Raw genomic sequence first — 19596 nt, 5'->3', positions numbered from 1 at the left:
TTTTTTTGTAGTTTTTGGCTGGGGCTGGGTTTGAACCCGCCACCTCTGGCATATGGGGCTGGCACCCTACTCTTTTGAGCCATAGGCACCACCCAAGATTTATGACTTCTAGAGTTTTGGAATTAAAGTTCTGAAAAATCTTTCAAATTTTCTGTTGTCCCCTCTGCGTGATGCACAGTTAAGTACAACATTGCTGATAAAGTACCGTGCATCCATTGCCTATAGATTCCCAGAGATGGAGGACTGGATTGGATTAGTTTGAATTGATTGGGGAGTTTTAAATCTCTCTAAGAGGTCTTTCTATTTAATTTCCACAGCAACGTGAAACTAGATTTTTCTTAGTATCAGGAACAAAATGACTCATCAGAACACCTATCATGAAAGAAAAAAAACTACGATTTTTACATTTTATTGCTAGGCATAAATTTGAATTTTGAAGCCCTGAAGTTAAAACACAGTAAAGTGTGTTGTTTTATAACATCCTTTACGTTATGTCCCTTTTTAATATCTCCCAAGCCCATGTTTTTGCTGATGATTTTTTTGCCTTTCTATTTTAACTTAGTGTATGTAGTTTAACCTGTTGCTGGATGACATGTTAAATGCTATGATCCTGTGTGTGCTGTGTTTACTCCTATATTCTGAATAATAATGTTGCTATTCTTCCAGAGTTGTGATTCAACAAAACACAAAAAAGCAAACAATTTATAATTTGATGATTATAGTCATGTGACTCAGAGCTGTCATTAGTTTTCTAAAGACCTTTTGTTGTGAATTAGAGCTGTGAAATTGTAATTAACAGACCAATTAATAAAAGTTTTATTATAAATGAGTTTACCATGATTACTATATGGTCATTAGTATCTTGCTGTCATTCAGTCAATTTATTGAGCAGTTATTCTGTGCAAAGTTTAGTGTTAGAAGTTTTGTTGGTTACCAAAAAGTATAGCATAATTTCTTCCAACAAAGAACAATTTATAAGTGTAGAGGAACTCTGCCTCATCTTAGGAAGTAGATTACATAACAGTAGCTTCTTTTTTTTTTAGAATGTAGATAATATCTTGTATTTATCTCTTATTGGGCCTGCCCCTAAAAGTATTTTCTATGAAACACAGAAAAGATACTGTATAAGAATCATTTCGAATACATTGAACTCTTATACTACTCTTACACACATGTTAAAAAATTATTATCTAAGTTTGATCAAAATTAAAATATATGTATAAATAGATGTTTGCTTTAAATCTGTATCAGATTTATTCGTATTACAAACAGGAATTATTAAAACATTGTATATTTATCAAAAAATGAAAACTGGTATATACTAATTCTCATTCACTTCATATTATTATATTATTTTAACTACTCAATAGGAAGGTTTCTTTTGTCATAAACATCAGTATAATTTGACTATAAGATATCCATTTAATGTACCATCTATGTCTTAATTCATCAATGCACAGAATAAATGTTTTTTTCATGTTCTGTGAGGTATTTCCTAAAGTATCTGTCATAAAAATACATATTTGTATACATTCCTACAAATATATTTTTCTGCAATGTGAAATGATAAATCATTTATTATGAAAAAAAGGAAAATCACTGATAAATCAACTAGTTGATTTCAGAAACTTTAGTATACAACTCAAGCCTAAATCTTTAAAAGCACATCAGCCTTAGCAAGAAAATTTGCAAGAAATTCTTCCTATTTTTAACTCAGATGAGTTTAATTTGTTTTAATTTAAAAGTATTAACTGTCTTTCATCAAAAAAAATTAAAAAATAAGAGTTGTCAAGTAAATAAAGGTAAGAAAATAAAATGCCTTTCTGGAAGTCTTAAATCTTCAGCTCTAATTTCATGATCAATTTTTTATTGATATAACAATTATATCTTTAAGTTTATTATCTTTGTTTCTAAAAACAATTACTGGATTTTATAGTATAGATGTTGAATTTATGGTAACAATAATACATTATTGATCATTTGCGATGATAAATTATATGTTCAAACTAAAGAAAAACCAACTTTATGAAGAAATTGATGAAAAATCTAAGTTTGTAAATATTTTGTGTGTATATATACCTATATGTGTAATATACAAGTTGCATTTAACATATAAGTAAATATGGGTATAAAATAATATAAAAATAAAAGTTATAAAAGTTATACTTTTTGTATAAAAGTAAATTTTATACAAAATAGTTTGTCTCAGAACCTTGATGGAAATCTATTATGGGTTTTTTCCTAGTTTTAGAAATAAATTTCTTATAGAGTTCCCAATTTGGGTTAATATTAATTCAGGTTCAGGTTTGAGTTAATATCAACATAGAAAAAGGGACTAGATATCATCAAGAGCTGACAAAGCTACAGTCTTTTATGTTACAGAACCATCAGCCAAAGCCAATAAGATTAAGTGTATTGAAATATATTTAGTAGTAAAATGGAAAGCAGTTATTACTCTTGCGTTTATTCATGTTTGTTTCTTTCTTCCCCCCCTTATCATTTTACTAGGATTTAAGTTGCCAAAATTATAAATAGTAACTTTATTGTTATGTCTTGAAAAGTATACAGACTGCCTTTATCAAGATTTATTCTTTCTACTGTGTTTAACATTCTGATTTATTAATTTACATAGTTATACTATTTACAGCCACCACACTAACTTTGAAGCAGTAATTCATACCCAAAGAAAAAGATTTGGATAAGTGTATGTTTGATTATTTTAAATTAACTATATATTCATTATTTAATACTTGATCTCTCTTTTATGCAGAGGAACCTACCTGTGGACACTGTAGAGTCTGGCATCCATCCAATCTATTTTTGCAGCATACATTATATTGAAATGCTGTTGAAGGCGGAGGTGCCACTTGTGTTTTCGGCTTTTCACATGTCTGGTTTTGCACCATCACAGGTAATCTATGAGCATTTCTTCAACTCCCATATTTCAGTGTCTTTAAAGAAAATTACATTCTTACATTTAATGTAAGAAATACATTAAAACTAATAAAAGGGTGTATTTAAATCCCCAAACTGGGTTTTTTCCCCCTAATACTGTTACAATATAGGTTTGCTTTATAGTGATCCATGGTATTCAGAGTTTTGGCTATTCAGGGCACAGACTTTTTGAAAGCCTATGACATGAAGGCTTTTTAATGGATATAACTAATAATACTTACTAAGAATGTAACAGAGGGCAAGAATGCTTAACAACACTGAATGTTTGGTATGTGAGAGGCTGAGTCTTATCTAACAAGGAAGCCCAGCTGATTCACCCATGCCTCAATCTCGGCTTCTGCCACTGGATCTGGGAAGGACTGGTGTTTTCCCCAGGTCCTGGAGTTGCACAGTACACGTCCTCTGCTCATACCCAGTAGTGTCCACAGATGTCTCCCTTTTGTGCATACCAGTCCTTTGTTGGTGGAGGTGTATATTGTTTCTTCACTATGTTATAATCAGGCTAACATTAATATTTTAGAGTTTAAAACTTTATCTGTTTTTGAATTAAATCTTCTCTTTGGGTTATAGTCTCAGAAGGCAGTAATAATTTAACAATATGAACACTTCTAAAGCTGTAGACTTAAATTATCAAATAACTTTCACTTTATTCTCCTAACAGAAATGAAGAGAGTACCTATTTTTTATGTATAGGTGTTTGGCTTTTGTAAAACCCATCACTAATTTAATAGGTGAAAATTACTTCTTTTTAAGATGTAGTGTTCCTTTGAACATTAGCAAGCTTGATTATATGCTCATAATTTTGTGAACTAATTGAATCTTCTTGTTAACTTCCCACCTGTCTTTGTGTGTGTTTCTTATTTATTTGTACATACTATTTAAAAGTATCATCCACTATTGAAATCTGTTTGGTTCCTGAATTGAATGCATATTTTGAATTTTGAGTAAGAATAAGCCTATCGTTTACTTCCTACCTTTTCTTGAAAAAGTTAATTTAGCTAATTAAACCTATTGATTCCTTTACATATACTTTAGCTCCAATATTGGGCATTTGGATTTGGGTGAGATTTATATTGCTATTATGTTAAATTATAAATTACTTTGAGAAAAAATGTGTTCTCACTATACTCAGTAAGTAAAATAATGTAAAAATGCCTTTTTAATGGTTCCCTGTTTAACTAATATTTTGTGTTAAGAAACAATATCATTGCTTTGTTGATGTTATTTGCCATTTTATTGATAATTATAAAATATGAAAATAGCTTTTAAAGTAACTAAAAAGGTCTATGTGATATGTAATTATTTGGATACAAATTTTATGTCTCAGAGCTTATTTATTTTGATCTCATTAGGAGCAGTGCTTTTTGAAGTTGCGTATTTTTAGGTACTGAAGGATTGATTGATGAGGGAAGGATTTGTGGGCAGGTTGCTAGATGAAATATACAGATCTCTAAAGTAAAAATAGCTCAACTAGAGTATAAAAATTGAATGTAGTAAGAAATGCATTTTTGTTAATTAGTTTCTTTTAAGAGTAACTGAGATTGTAAAGAAAATAGAAATTTAAATATATATGCTTAGTACATGAGCAGCAGAAAATCACATGTTCTAATTAACTTTTGTTCTTGGCTTAAGAACTACCATGGGTCTTTAATGATTCGTCTGTTGTTATTCCTTGGGGTCACCATCCTGCATATCATTGATTATTATGCTGTAGTGTGTCAGCAAGTGAACATGGATAATCCCTGGGATATAATGTAGAAAAGCTTGCTCATTTTTTTCTCATTTGCTGTTTTTCCCCCTATTATGAAAGCAAGATTACAGAAAACCATTTTTTGTGAATGCGCTTTTTGAAAATGTAAAATTATATAAATGCAAAGCAGAAAGTCAAGGCAAGGGATGCCCTTTGCTCACAGTCAGATCCATAGATGTGTATGTCCCAGGGTTCCCATGTATGTCCATGTTGCTAGTATGGCTGCTTGAAATGGTATCTCCTCCCTTCTGGGGAGTTCTTTACTTGTCTGGTACTTCTCCTTTACCATCTGTCCAGTTGTAAACTTTGTGGATCACCCACAAGTAGATGATTCTGTTTTATGTTTGTATACTGCTTTCACACCTCTCTTTTAGTAGAATTACATATCTTGCTTTGTGGAACAGTCATTTGTATCTTTTATCTCACTCTTACTAAATGAAGGCCCTTAATAGTATAGATATGTGTCTTGACTTCAGGACCTTTGAGTGTCTAACACAATGTCTTGTCTAGAAGATGTGCAACAAAAATACTGCCTTATGTTTATAATGACACTTTGTCATATAAAGAGTATTCTTTGACCTTACTTCATTTAAAATTTTAACCTTCATCATGATGGAGGGATTCATCAGTGGAATGAATTGAAGTACTTCCGACAGTACGGACTTCACTTGAAATCACTTTGATTCTGAAATTAATTTTCTTCCATTCTTTATTAATACCCTTTCTATGGTAAAACTAAATAATATAAAGCCAGGAGAGGAGTTAAAAGTGTCTTTGGGGCTCGGCACCCATAGCACAGTGGTTACAGAGCCAACCACACACACCAAAGCTGGTTGGTTTGAACCCATCCCGGGCCAGCTAAAGCAACAATGACACCTGCAACAACTACAACAACAAGAACAAAAAGGAGCCAGGCGTTGTGGGAGGCGCCTGTAGTCCTAGCAACTTAGAGGCTGAGGCAAGAGAATCGCTTAAGCCCAAGAGTTTGAGGTTACTGTGAGCTATAACGCCACAGCGCTCTACTGAGGGTGACATACTGAGACTGTCTCAAAGGAAAAAAAAAGTCTTTGAATCATAAAACTTGATCACTTAAAAATCATATCTATTTGGCTTAATCAAGTATCTGTAAGTTTTAAATAATTACTTTAACCAAACTTTTTTTTGTCTTAATATTCTTATTGGGTTCTTTGAATATTCCCTTTAAAGTCTAGACACAAATAAGAATCATTCATTTCACCTCAGATGCACCTTAATGTTGCATCTTACTGTCCTTTTGCATAAGCTTACATCTGGTTAAAGAGAAGAATTTGCTAGGAAGGCAGTGGTACATTTTGATGTATACCGTGTGAGTGATTTTCCTTCCTTACAAGTCTAAAAAGCTATTTCAGTGGTTTAAAGTATAACTAGTTCTACACAATGAATGTTAATTTACAAAATTAGTTTGTTTCCCTTTTATAATAAACCAGTTTCATAAACTATATTGATAATAGTTTTTCAATGAATATAAGGCCTCTCTGGTTTTGAAGATTAGTATATTTTTGAGAATTACAAAAGAGAATTTGGCAATTTCTGGTATCATTACATGCGTATTTACTCACTAACCCATCAATCTAATTTATAAAGATCTATTACCGGAATACATTGGGAAAAAAATCACAAATACATATGCACAAACATGTTTTTATAGCCCTTTTTACAATATTAAAAAGACCAGAAACAATGCACACATCTATGTACCAGAGTCTTGCTTGAATAAATAGTGAGTTATACACAAAGGAGTCTTATGAAGTTATAAAAGGAGAGAAGGAGGGAGGGAAAATCTATAGATAAAAATGGACTTAAGAGACATACCAACTAATCAAAATTTTGAATTTTTATGGGTCTACAAGCCAAGAAGAGAGGCCTCAGAAGAAACCAGCCCTGCTAACAGCTTGATTTTGGACTACTACAAAATAGTGAGAAAATTTTTATTGTTCAGGCTTCCCAGGCTGTAGTTCTTTGCTAGACCAGCCCTAGCAAACTAATACATCATGTTAAAGTCAGTTAAAAGCACACTTTAGCATGACAAAAAGTTGAATCGAGAATGTGAAAAAATACCTTTTAGAACCTCTTCAAGAATATATTTTTATAAGGACAAAATGATAGAACAAAAAAGGAAAATTTGAGTATCTGTTTCTTTTTCCCTTACCTATCCCCCACAAAACCATAAAACAAAAGATGAGAAGCTATCTTTGTTCAGGAATAATTTGTAAATCATAATGAAAATTAAAACATTAGGAGTTCCTTAGTTTCTTATCACTGCAGTAACAAAGTACCCTGAACTGACTATCTAAAACCTTCGCACAGCACCAGAGTAAAGAGCAGAGTAAAGAGCAGAGAAAAACAGCAGAGTAAAGAGACAAACTACAGCATGGGAAGAAATATTCCCTAATATCCAGAATCTACCAGGAACTCAAACCAGCAAGAACAAAACAAATAATCCCCTTAAAAAGTGGGTGAACAACATGAACAGAATTTTTTTTTTAAGAGGATAAAGAAGCAGCAAACAAACTTAATGAAAAAATGTTCCACATCACTAATCAGCCAGGGAACACAAATTAAAAGCAAGTGAGATACCACCTTACTCTAGGGAGAACGGCCATTATTAAGAAGTTAAACCACCGTCGATGTTGGCGCAAATGCATTTAAAAGGGAATGCTTACACATTGTTGGTGGAGATATAAATGGAAAACATTATGGCTATTTCTTAATTAATAGTAGATTTAATTTTTAATCTAGCAATCCCACTAATAAGTATTCAGCCAAGGGAAAAGAAGTAATTCCATAAAAATGACACCTGCAATCATGTTTATCACTGCACAATTCACAAGTAGCAAAGATAGGGAATCAACCTCAATGCCCATCAACTGAGGAGAGGATAAAGAAAATATGTATACATATGTATATATATACACTGTGAAATACCACTCAGTCATAAAAAAGAATGAATTCCTGTCTTCTGCAGCAACTTGAAGGCAATGGGAGGCCATCGTCCTAAGAAAAGTAGCTCAGGAATAGAGAACCAAATACTACATATTCTCCTTTATAAGTGGGAGATAAAGTACAGGTATGCAGGGCTATACAGAGTATGACTGTAGGAGGAGAAACAGCCTCACCCCCCCCCCAACCTTAGCTGTAAAAATTATTTAGTAGTTATCAGTCAGTCATGTCAGGCAGCCTTCCCTGGTTTCAACACTGTGAAGTCTACCACGACCCTAAGCTAAAGAAAAAACACCAGATGCCTGCCTTGGGAAAGTAACAAACATTGAGTCCTTCAACTGGAGTTTAGAGGGCTGGATGATGTACAGCTAAAGAGAGTAACTTTGGAGGATGATACAAGAACTCTGTGAAACCCTCTCAAAGTAAAGCTTTGAGAACGGCCTTTCTCCCTGTCTTCCTGGCATTACAAATCTTGGTAAATAAAGGACAGGTTCAACCTGCATAAGCGTTTGGCTCATGCTTCTCAGAAGGTGGGAGGGTAGGTAGAGGTTGAGAAAAGAAAAGCTACCTATTTGGTGCAGTGTACCCTGTGTGGGTGGTGGGCGCACTAAAAACCCAACATCACCACTGTAAATTCATCCATGTAATCAACACCACTTGTAAATCAAATCACTGCTCAGGGTTTCCAGAGTTTAGCAGAAACTCTCAGAGTGAAAGCTCGCCTTGGTGCTTCCTTGCTTCACAGGGATCCTGTTTTCACTTTGTTTGGGGGCCTCCAAATGTAACTCAATAATTAATTAAAAAACAATTTTTTTTGCAAAAGTATGTTACTTGCTTTATCCAGAGTTCCATTTCTGTAATGGAGTATTTTTAACAGTGCAAAGTTTAACTTACTCAGATAAATTGTGACTATACATACACATTGAAATTTATATTCAATTCAACATTTGTTAAATTTTGTTAAAGTGTAAAAATATAATACATAAACACATTTCCTCGTAGTTCTGGAGGCCAGAAGTCTAAAATGAACGTGCTAGCAAGGCTGCATGCCCTCTGAGTTGTGAGGGAAAGACCTGGCCTGCTTCTGTCCTGGCTTCTCTATAGTTGCAGGTGTTTCTTGGCTGACAGATGCATCACTCCAGTCCTCTGTCCTCACGTGGTGCTCTCCACGTGTCTTCAGTGTCTTCCTGATGTGCATTTGTGTCCGTATTTTCCCTTTCTATGAAGACACTCGTCATATTGCGTTAGGGGTCAACCTAATGACCTCCTTTTACCTTGACTTCCTGTTTTCCAAATAACGTCACATTCGGAGGTACTTGGCAGTAAGGCTTTGACATGTCCTGTGTCAGGTACTCAATTTCACCTATCACATCAATGTTTCAGAATGTTAGCAACGTTCATAATCTCTTTGTCATCATCATTTTATGGGTCATGGGTTATTTTTCTTTAATTTTCCTGTATTTCCCACAATGGAAATGTATTACATTTTATAAGCTGAACAAATGTTATTCAAAAAGTAATTCTTTAATAAAGAAGCAAAATAAAGTCTCATTTTTTTAACTATTCTCTACATTAGCTCCCAATTTTTATGTTATATAATTCTGTTTGCTTTAAATTGTTTTCTGATTCAGTACGAGTCCATTTGCATTAATGTAACATTTAGCAATCTGTCATCTGCATAATTATACATCTGTGATTGTAGGTAGGGTACGAAAAAACTCTCATCTCTGAATTAAAATAGTCTCTTAGCATTTGTTCTCTGTAGAGAGCAGATTGGTGTTACGGGTAAGAGGAGGACAGTGTGAATAAAAACGATATTCAGCAATAGGTATATGAACTGTGTGAACACTGTCAGTTATACGTAGTCCTGAATTCTGAGGCCATGAAAGTTTCTTCACACACTAAGCAAATAGGAGAAGCATCCTTGTTAGGATTGTAGGACGAATGTCGTTCCATTTTGATTAAATGTTAAGCTTTTCATTGGTTTTGTGTGTTATTCGTTACTGCTTTTTAAAAGTCAAATGTGGTTTTATAAGCTTTTTAATGAAATACTTTTTTTTTTTTTTTTTTAAGATTTGCCTGCAATGGATAACCCAGTGTTTTTGGAATTATTTAGATTGGATAGAAATCTGCCATTATATTGCTACTTGTGTTTTCCTTGGTCCTGATTACCAAGTGTACATCTGTATAGCTATATTCAAACATCTACAACAAGACATTCTCCAGCATACACAGACTCAAGATCTGCAAGTTTTCCTGAAAGTAAGTATGTTTATATATAGGGGGAAGTGTTGATTAAGAGTTAATAGCTAACTTTGGTTCCTTAATGTCAGATACTTTCCAGACACTCAGTCAGTCCTACAAGCAATCCTGAGAGGCAGGTACTATTATCATTCTCATCTTAGAGGGAAGGAAACTGAGGCAGAGAGTTAAGTAAGTTAACCAAAACCATACAGCCAGAAAGGAGCCTGGGAGATGAAGTTAAACCGTCCGATTCTAAAACTCTGATCTTAACCACTGTGCTGTGCCAAAAAGAATTTTTTTTAATATTTCTGTGTTTTATTTGGTCAATAAAGTTTAATTTATTGTGTTAGTACAAAGATTTGATATTTTTAAAAAATATTTAATGTGACTTTTATACAATTTTTTTTTTATATTTTCCTATTCCTAAACTTCCTTTTGTGTAAAAGGTTTTCATGAAAGATTATATCATAGCACTCCTTTTAAACAATTGGAATGTACATTAGTATTTTAAAACAAAATATAATTGCTTTCTTAATCATATTACTGTGACTTTTTAAGCTTTGGACTTTAGGAAGTATGTGCTATATAAATACATCTCATTGTGTAATTCTCATTGGAAATCCAACTCTTCGTTTAGAGTTAAAAATATTTCTTTGCATCTAAAGTATGTTTCCTTTACCCACTACCCTTGCCATCCTGTAGAACACATACACGTGCATGCACTGAAACCAACATTTATTGTTTGCTAGATATCTCAAGGTCAACAGTTGGTTTCTATTTAAATTAATGTTGTTCCTTATATTTAAATACTTGCCAGAGTTATTTTCTATATAATGATGTTTTGTTTAAATAAATGCCATCAGCTATCAATTTAAAACTAACGGAGTTTAAATGGAGTGGTGGGGAGAGGAAATTATTACCTAAATCCTCATTAAACTGCTAAACTTTTAATTGACTTGGTGTAAATCCAGACTAAGAACATGTGGGCAAGGATTAATTTTAACATGTGACCTAGAACCAACCTTTCTTTTTACTCCTGTTGTTTGTATTCACCTGAGGGATTAGAAAAAATATCTTTTGACTGGTAGCATGACTTGACTTAGTCTTATTTTTTGTTGTACAGATTTCAGATTTGGTTGATCTCTTCTGATGGGCATTTTTCTTGTGAGATATATCCTGATGTGGTGTATTAAAATATGCAGTTACATATCCTTTACTCCATTAGGCCCTGTAATAATCTGTTTGTAAAGTATAAAAATATACATATACCATTTTTCACCTATAATAACCAATAATGAAATATTGATTAACGAAGTAATTTTATTCTCCCTACCTTACCCTAGGGATATCCTCTAAGTCAAAATTAGATACATGATTTAAAAATTCCTGACTCAACTGTAGCTGTAGAGATTAAACATTAGAAATTAAGTTTTACACTTTCTGACTCAAACTCTTAGGAGTTATACAAAGGGAGAAAACTCAGTGTAATTACGTATCATTGTCATAATAATATTCTTATATAGATTATATCATCATGTTATTCCTTGGCTGTATATGTTTAGTGATAATTATTTCCAAGAAAAATGAAGATAAAGTAAAACAAGGAACTTTTTTATTGTATGCATTTATGTGGGCTTTTTTTGAGCAATAGTAATAAAACTATTTTTAAAGAAAGAAATTGAATCATCATATAAAAATAATGGAATAAACAGTTGTTATAAATGAGTTCAAATAATCAAGTCTAAATTGAATGAGTTTTGAAAATATCAAAAACCAGAAATGTGTTATGCTTTTAGTTATTGTCAGTTATCCCAAGAAACTATTTAAGGTAGTTCCAAAAGATTGAAAATATGCAGTTCCTTTTCTGATTTAAGTTTTATGTACTGACAGAAAGTCACATGATAAAAGCATTGTTTTAGGAGTAAAAATCTATATGAGATAATCAGTATAAAGAAAATATCAGTCCATTTATATTCTCTGTGGTTTAGACTCAAGATTTCAAACCAAGTAATTGAGAGTCTAGACTCATTTTATACATTTCTGTTAGCCCACTGAAGAGTTCATCATGATTATTCTAAATCAATATGTTAAAGAGATCAGTTGATTTCATATGCCCAAAGGTGGTATGGACATGAACAGGCAGCCCAGGTTTTGTGGGAGAAAAACACTTGTTTATTTTTCTTCTTCTGATTAAACCACTGAAAGATTAGATTAGATGAATGCCATGGGTGTAACTTGATGTTAGCAAGCTCTTGTCTGATTTTTTTTTCAATAATATCCTTGCAGACACAAGAAGGTGAGTGGATATTAGAGCAGTAAGTGCATTATTTCCACATTGAGGTGATTAATGGATTAGTACTGAGCTGGAAGACAGTTTTCTAAAGGTGCTGAAGAGTTCAGTCCTTGGATCTGGAGTCCTGGACATTTTTATCTATGACAGATGATGGTTCAGAAAATCTGTAGGCATCATAATTCTAGGGAGAAAAACATTCAACAAGGTAAATATTCTGATTTATCTTAGCCACCTGAAAAGTCTTACAGTTTCCCTCTCTCTTTAACTCATCCATAACAAACACACAAACAGGTTTAGACAGAGTGTAGTTTAATGGTAGTTCATGTGAAGAAGTCCCAATGTTTGAACTGTCCAATGTGCAATGTTTGAACTATTGCATTCCTCTCTAACTAATTAATTGACTGCCAGTGATCTTACTTTTAGTTTGTGAACTCAACATGGGGACAAACGTCACAGAAATGCCAGATTAGGAAGAGATTGCCTTCCTATGCAAATGAGGCTGTGAAGGCTCAAAATAATTAAAATACCTCAACCAAACCCTGCATATTATGGCAAAATCAATTTATAATTATGAAAAAATAAGAGGAATTTCAACCCAGTTGTCAAGAGGAATTTTTTTATTGGTGTAGTTATTGCTGCTGTTACCAGAAAATGTTGACAGGGTAAGAAATGGAAATCCTGACAAAAATTCATTAAATAGTAAGCCTTTAAAATACAGATGTATACTCAGTATTAGCATAATTTGCCATCTGAGGATGTAAATAAGAGGTGTTCAGTACAAAACCAAATGTGTTTTGCAGATGTTCTCTGCCTTGTCCTGACATCCCTGGATTCTACCCGGATTCAAATTCTAGCTGTGTTGCTCACTGTATAAACTCGGCTCGTTGATTAACTTCTTTATGCTTCAGGTTTCTCTTCATGTGGTATTGTTAAGCAATTCACTGAGATGATATCTGCAAAATATTTCTACACCATTACTTGGCACGTATCAAGTACCCTCCCCCCCAAAAAAACTTAGCAATTGTTGAGTTTCTACATCCTCGTCTCACTCCCTTTTTTTTATTCCCACTTCTTTGTTAAGATGATATATAGAGCATATAGAAATGGAAACAGAATTTTCTGAGTCTATAGCTAGACTTTGGTTTACTTTTGCTCCCATTTACCCTCAGCTTCTGTAACTTCTTGGTGTATTATATCACAGTAACACCTGGCATTGCTGTAACCTTGGTCAGAAATATTGTCCTATACTGTATCTGATCAGAACCTAGTCCCTCATTAACCCAAGGAAGACTAAATCATATTCCTAGTCATCACACACATCCAAGTACCCTTCAGCTGAGTTTAAATCTTTAAGAACCACATACTCTATTCTAAACCTGTAAGAACCTCACTTTCTGGCCAGAACCACATGTACTCAACTTCTCTGATCCTGAAGATCTCTTAGGGTGCTTATGAAAATTAATATATTTAGACTCCTTCTCAGACCTACTAAATCAGAATTTACACAGCAGAGGTATGAGTTTTCAGATTGTAGTATCAGGTAACCTGGAACCCTTAAAAAACGTAAAAATGAGGCTGGGTGCAATGGCTCACACCTGTAATCCTAACACTCTGGGATTAGGCCAAGACAGGTGTATTGCTTGAGCTCAGGAGTTTGAGACCAGCCTGAGCAAGAACGAGACCCCTGTCACTACTAAAAATAGAAAAAAGGTAGTCAGTCATCGTGGTGGGCAACTATAGTCCCAGGTACTTGGGAGGCTGAGACAAGAGATTCCCTTGAGCAGGAGACTGAGGTTGCTGTGAGCTATGATGACACCAGGGCACCCTACCCAGGGTGGCAGACTGAGACTAAGGAGACTCTGTCTCAAGAAGAAAAAAAAGATACCCACAAAAAAACATAAAAATATTACCTTTGGTGCTTGTTACTAAAGCAGAATCCATAATGAGATTCAAAAGTTTTAGGGATATTGAGTTCAGGAATCTCTTAATTTCATGCTCACTCCAGGAGGAGCATTCTGGAAGAAGCTTTGCTCACAAGTTGTTTGTATTTCTACCATTTGGACCAAGAAGAAGGTGTATATATATGATAGGTAAGACACAAGACAGAAAAAGGTCATCTCCAGCACGAATAAAGACTAGAGCTATATTCATAAAATCCTTTTCTCTCAAGTGCTTCTTATATAATATTGATGTTAATGCAAATCCTTTGAGTAATCTTTGTTAAGTATATGTTGTAAAATTCTACACATTTTATGGTAAATTTTTATTTTATATGCCTCCTGGTGGTTATTAATAAAAATCAACTATGTCCCAATTTAACCCACTTAAAGTGACTTCTTTTACTTTTTTCTCCATAACTTATTTCATGCAGACCTATTATATTTTTAAAAATCACCTTACAAGGACACGAATAATCAAATATTTTGGAAAGAATGTGTCAGAAAATAACTAACTAGGTCCTGAAATCATAGCACCATGGCTTGCCAGGTTAACACACTTGCTCTTTTTTGTGCCTTATGCTGTTTATCAGGATATCTAACGGCCTTGTCTTCAGTTCACATTCCAAGTGCAAGCCCTAAAAACATTTCTGCTGGAAATTATTATGTGCAGTACTTTTGGAAATTTCCACTCATAAAAGAGCTTTTAAAAGTATAGGCCTGTCTTTCTTTCCACAATAGGCATATTTTACAGAAGTTACAAGAAAAGATAATAATATCTTAATATTTTAGAAGAATGATTTCCTTTTATTCCTGGTAATAGATCGAGGAGCAGAGATTGGAGTCAGTAATGCCTGATGGGCGGTTCATGCTTAACATCACATGTCTGCAGTGTGATCAAGAAAATATAGCTCGCCATCAGTTAATAAAACTATGTTCTCATTATTACTTATCACCACTGATACCTTGCATGGTTAGTGTATGAAAAGTGCTGCAAATGGCTTTGTAGGTGTTGACCATTATTCATTGATTTGTTCAACTATTTATTGTGCAATTGCTGTGTCCCAGATGTGTTGTAATCACAAATCAGCACATCCCTGCCCACGTTGATCCTAAATTCTACTGAAAAGCAAATAATAAGTAAATAAGTATATACTTTTTTAGGTATCATAGATCTTACTACAAATAAATCAAGCATAGGGAGGGAAGCAGAGGTAACATTTAGACAATGAGGCTACTGAGGGCCAACCTTGTAGGGGTAAACAGAAAGCTGAATGAAGCAAAGGAAAAAGACTTCCTAGACCAATGTCCTCTGAAATGGGAATAAAGACACAGGCAAAAGCTCAGAGGTAAGAATGACCTTGGTTCAATTAGAGAATGTCAAAAGGACCACCTTGGCCAGAACAGGGTGAAGGAATAAGAATGGTAAGAGTTAAGAAAGGGCCTAAATCATTTAAGGCTTCGTAATCTACTATCATGGAGCTCAGATTTTGGAATATTTAATCCAGAGAGCAACCCTATACAATTACTGTCCACATTTAACATTAGAAGTATTAAGGTGTACAGTGAGTAAGCTTGCCCAGGTTCATACATCTAGTAGCTAACATAGGAGTCAGAACACTTTTTCATTTTTTGTCTGAATCCACATCCTATGCATCTTCTACTATGTCAGGTCATCCTTCATTGTCTAATCTGATACTTTTTAAATACAGTCCTAGAGTCAGTGAACCCAAATCAAATTCTCCCAGTAGTAAAACAGATGGATACGACTTCTCTACACAGAAGAGAGAGGGAAGCTGCATATACACCACATCATACAATATTGAATTCATACAACATTGTGGCTTAAAATAGTAATTTTTAATGCTGTTTGATGATTCCTCACTTGAAACCCAGAATTAATGGAGCAAATCATGGTTAAATACCAATTACACATGAAAAAGAAAATGCAGTCTGCTCAAAATGAACTTTCTAACCAAAGCTGAAGCCACGCCAATAATAACCGATTATAATTTTTTTCTTGAACAAATAGTGTACTGTTGATATAAAATGGGACAGTGCTATTGCCATATGTAATTATGTGTCTGCTATTTAAAAAATAGGGCATCCATATTTTTATATAGAATTCAGTATACGTAGGTCTATAAATGATAATGAAGCAGTATTCTGAAGAGATAGTCTATTACAACTTGAATGATAAGCTGGCAGTCTAAATGGTCATAATTACAAGTAACAGTTATCCACTAAAAGGGCCATTAGAGAACACTTAGGATAAGATGAAAAAGTATTCTACTTTGAAGATAGAAAGTGAAATTTAGATTTCTTAAAACTTGATTCAGAGCTAAAATTGCCTGCAAATTTTAAATAATGACCTATATCACTTAAAAACATTCCTTCTAAAATGTATATTTAAATTTTTCTCTTAAAAAATAAGACCTTAATAGAATTATAGGCCATTTTTATGGGTATCTCTTTCAGTATAGCTATCATGGCATTTTTCCCTTAACTTGACAATTAATATGTAAAATAGAAGACATGATTTAAAAATATATATTCTAAGGAAAAATGTATTTAAACTAATTTAGAACTATGGCTATCCCTAGGTGGTTTTTATGTTTAAGTTAAGGTGGAATAATCTAAGATGTTAAATAGATTTGCTTATTTTTTGCCCAGAAAAGGATTATTAGAGTTATTGTTCAAGTGCTGTCATGTTCTATTGTAATTCACATTTAATGAACAATAAGCATTCCTTTAAAAATCATGAATATGTACAGAAACAATTCCTCCATTATTGGCTCTTCATTTTCTAGTTGGAATAACACATTACTATAATTTCTCCCCAGCTTAGGTATAGTTTTAGTGCGGAGGTGATCAAAGCCAAATGACACGTAATTTGAAGGAATAGAATAGATAAATTCATAATAGTTCCATGATTACAACATTAACTATCTAAAGTGAATTCTTTTTTATTTTTGCAGTTTTTGGCCAGGGCTGGGTTTGAACCCTCCACCTCTGGTATATGGGGCCAGTGCCCTACTGTTTTGAGCCACAGGTGCTGCCCTAAAGTGAATTCTTGAACAGTAAGAACAAAGTGAACTATTTTTGATAGGATGGAAATTTCTAAAGATCCAGTATTTCTGCTATTTATAAAATGAACACTTTCCCTTTGATTCAGTTACTTGCACATAAACCTGGAGATGTGATAGATACTGCAGCTGTTAACGTTTTAGGACAGGCCTTGTCTCACTCACCTTTGTGTCTTCAGTGTATAACCAAGAACCTTTCGTAGGAATATAATAAGGGAAAGAGTGAATGAATGGAGTCAAAGAATATATGAAATAACATATTGATTACTTTAAAATTAGGAGTAAAGTTCACATATTTACATTGGAAGGCATTAACTCTGGCCTTAGTGGTGTAAAGCTAAATATATAACAGCACCATTTAGTTTCTTCAGCTTAATATCAGCCTTTGTAGATCAGTAATTCATAATTTTTTAGAATGTCCCAATTAACCTTTCCCTCAAACTTTGTAGATTTTTGGTTATACATGAAAAAATGAGAATAAAGTTCTTCTAAGTTTTTTAGAAGCTGAAAATGAGTACTAGAATGATTAGTGACATCTGAGATATTTGAAAACATCCATTCTTATTGAGAATTGTGTGATATTTTCCTACCTACCCTGCATTGATGTTTCTTTTCTATAAACCAATTGCCTCTAACACAAAATCTGGTATATAGTATGTATTATCTTTTATGCTTTTGTACAATTGAGGGAGATTTTTATTGGTAACTTTTGCCTTTAAACTATAAAATCCTAAAAACTATGAATTGTCCAACATTTTTAACAACCTCCAGAATGAATAAAATAATAAAAATTAATTGCATTGAATCAAAGATGACATTTCTTCTGTAGATTTTTTTTTCTTTGCCTTGAAGGTAGGTACTGGGAGGTACTTGGAGGCACTAAAAGAAATAATCATAAAAATCCCTAAAATACTTTAAAGTTTTTGATGGATGTTCCTACTGTTTATTCCAGAGTGCCACATTTGGGCACTAACCATTAAATTTCAAATTAATACAGATTGCTTAGTACCGACATTATGAATTGCAAACTCTTGGAGGTTTGTTTTTTTTTTGTTTGTTTGTTTGTTTTGTTTGTTTGTTGTTTTTTGCAGTTTTTGGCCTGGGCTGGATTTGAACCCACCACCTCTGGCATATGGGGCTAGTGCCCTACTCCTTTGAGCCACAGGCACTGCCCACTCTTGGAGGTTTTGTAAACAAAAATTATAAACTTTAAGGTCTTTACTAATTACAAATTTGAGCACTCATCCCATAAATCAGAGTGTTTTAAAATTAGGACGATTTCATTATCAAAGTGACTTTGTTTTTGGTCAGCTGTATTTTTGGTTTTTAAAATAGACAACCTTGTTTCATGGGGGACACACTTCCTTCCTGCCATATACATACAAATCCATTAAATAAAAAAAGCAATTATGCATTTACTAGCAATGTAAACTGCTTCCCCCATCTGTAGCTGAAAAATAAATGGTATGTCAACTCTTAAAAGTTTATGAACTTGGAATCATGTGTCTTTACCCAAGGGAATGAACCCCCCTTTATATGTATGTGTATATATACATATACATACACACACACTATATATATATATATTTCTTTTTTTTTTTTTCAGGAAGAAGCACTGCATGGGTTTCGAGTGAGTAATTATTTTGAATACATGGAAATTCTGGAACAAAACTACCGACCCGTGCTGCTGAGAGACATGCGGAACATTAGAGCACAGAGCACCTAGATCATGAGACACTGTTTAATTTTGTTTCATTTATTTTTAAAGGAAACGAGGGGATTTGATTGTTTTCTGTCTATATCTGCAAGAACATAAGCTTTGTGAATGTACATATTGTAAATCAATACTGAGAAGTTTTTAATGTAATAATATATTCAAGTAAGTATTAGCTCAATCTGTGATTTCATTTTTTTTGTTTTGTTTTTTTTCAGTTTTTGGCCAGGGCCAGGTTTGAACCTGCCACCTCTAGTATATGGGGCTGGGGCCCTACTCCTTTGAGCCACAGGCGCCGCCCATTTCATTTTTATCAGTGTGTTGTTTTGTAATGTTGTTTTAGAATCAGGGGTAGCTTATTGTTCTAATTCATGTCTCAGTGTTAGTCTACATCTGCTTTTTCCACCAGGCCTGAAAATCTAAATATTTTTTTCCAATGAATGTGGAAAGGACAGGCAGTATTGTAAATAATTACTTGACTAGCTGTAGAGAGTCCATAGAAACTAGGAGAAGACATACTTCATGTCAGTACATATTAAAGGAAGGCAGACAAAATAACAGCGGCTTACTTCACATGTGCAGGAACAAATGATATTTCTTATGGGCAGCCATAGAAAAGTTGTTGTACCCGAACATAA

At 33.6% G+C, this 19596-nt stretch overlaps 1 protein-coding gene across 1 annotated transcript in view; it reads left to right on the top strand.

Annotated features, from left to right (window-relative positions):
• The window catches only part of TBC1D32 (TBC1 domain family member 32), a 231150-nt gene extending 212134 nt beyond the window's left edge, over window positions 1–19016 (top strand). The window contains exons 31-33 of the mRNA XM_023512752.1: window positions 2771–2911; window positions 9758–9946; window positions 18851–19016. Coding sequence (XP_023368520.1) covers window positions 2771–2911; window positions 9758–9946; window positions 18851–18970 — 450 coding nt within the window. The 3' untranslated portion in view covers window positions 18971–19016. The remainder of the gene's footprint in view (window positions 1–2770; window positions 2912–9757; window positions 9947–18850) is intronic.
• The last annotated feature ends 580 nt before the right edge of the window (window positions 19017–19596 follow it).

This window comes from Otolemur garnettii, unplaced genomic scaffold (assembly GCF_000181295.1).
Source record: "Otolemur garnettii isolate 467f Iridium unplaced genomic scaffold, OtoGar3 scaffold00002, whole genome shotgun sequence".
Classification (NCBI taxonomy): Eukaryota; Metazoa; Chordata; class Mammalia; order Primates; family Galagidae; genus Otolemur; species Otolemur garnettii.
Note: the sequence above shows the minus strand (reverse complement) of the source record. Positions and strands in the feature narration are given on the sequence as shown.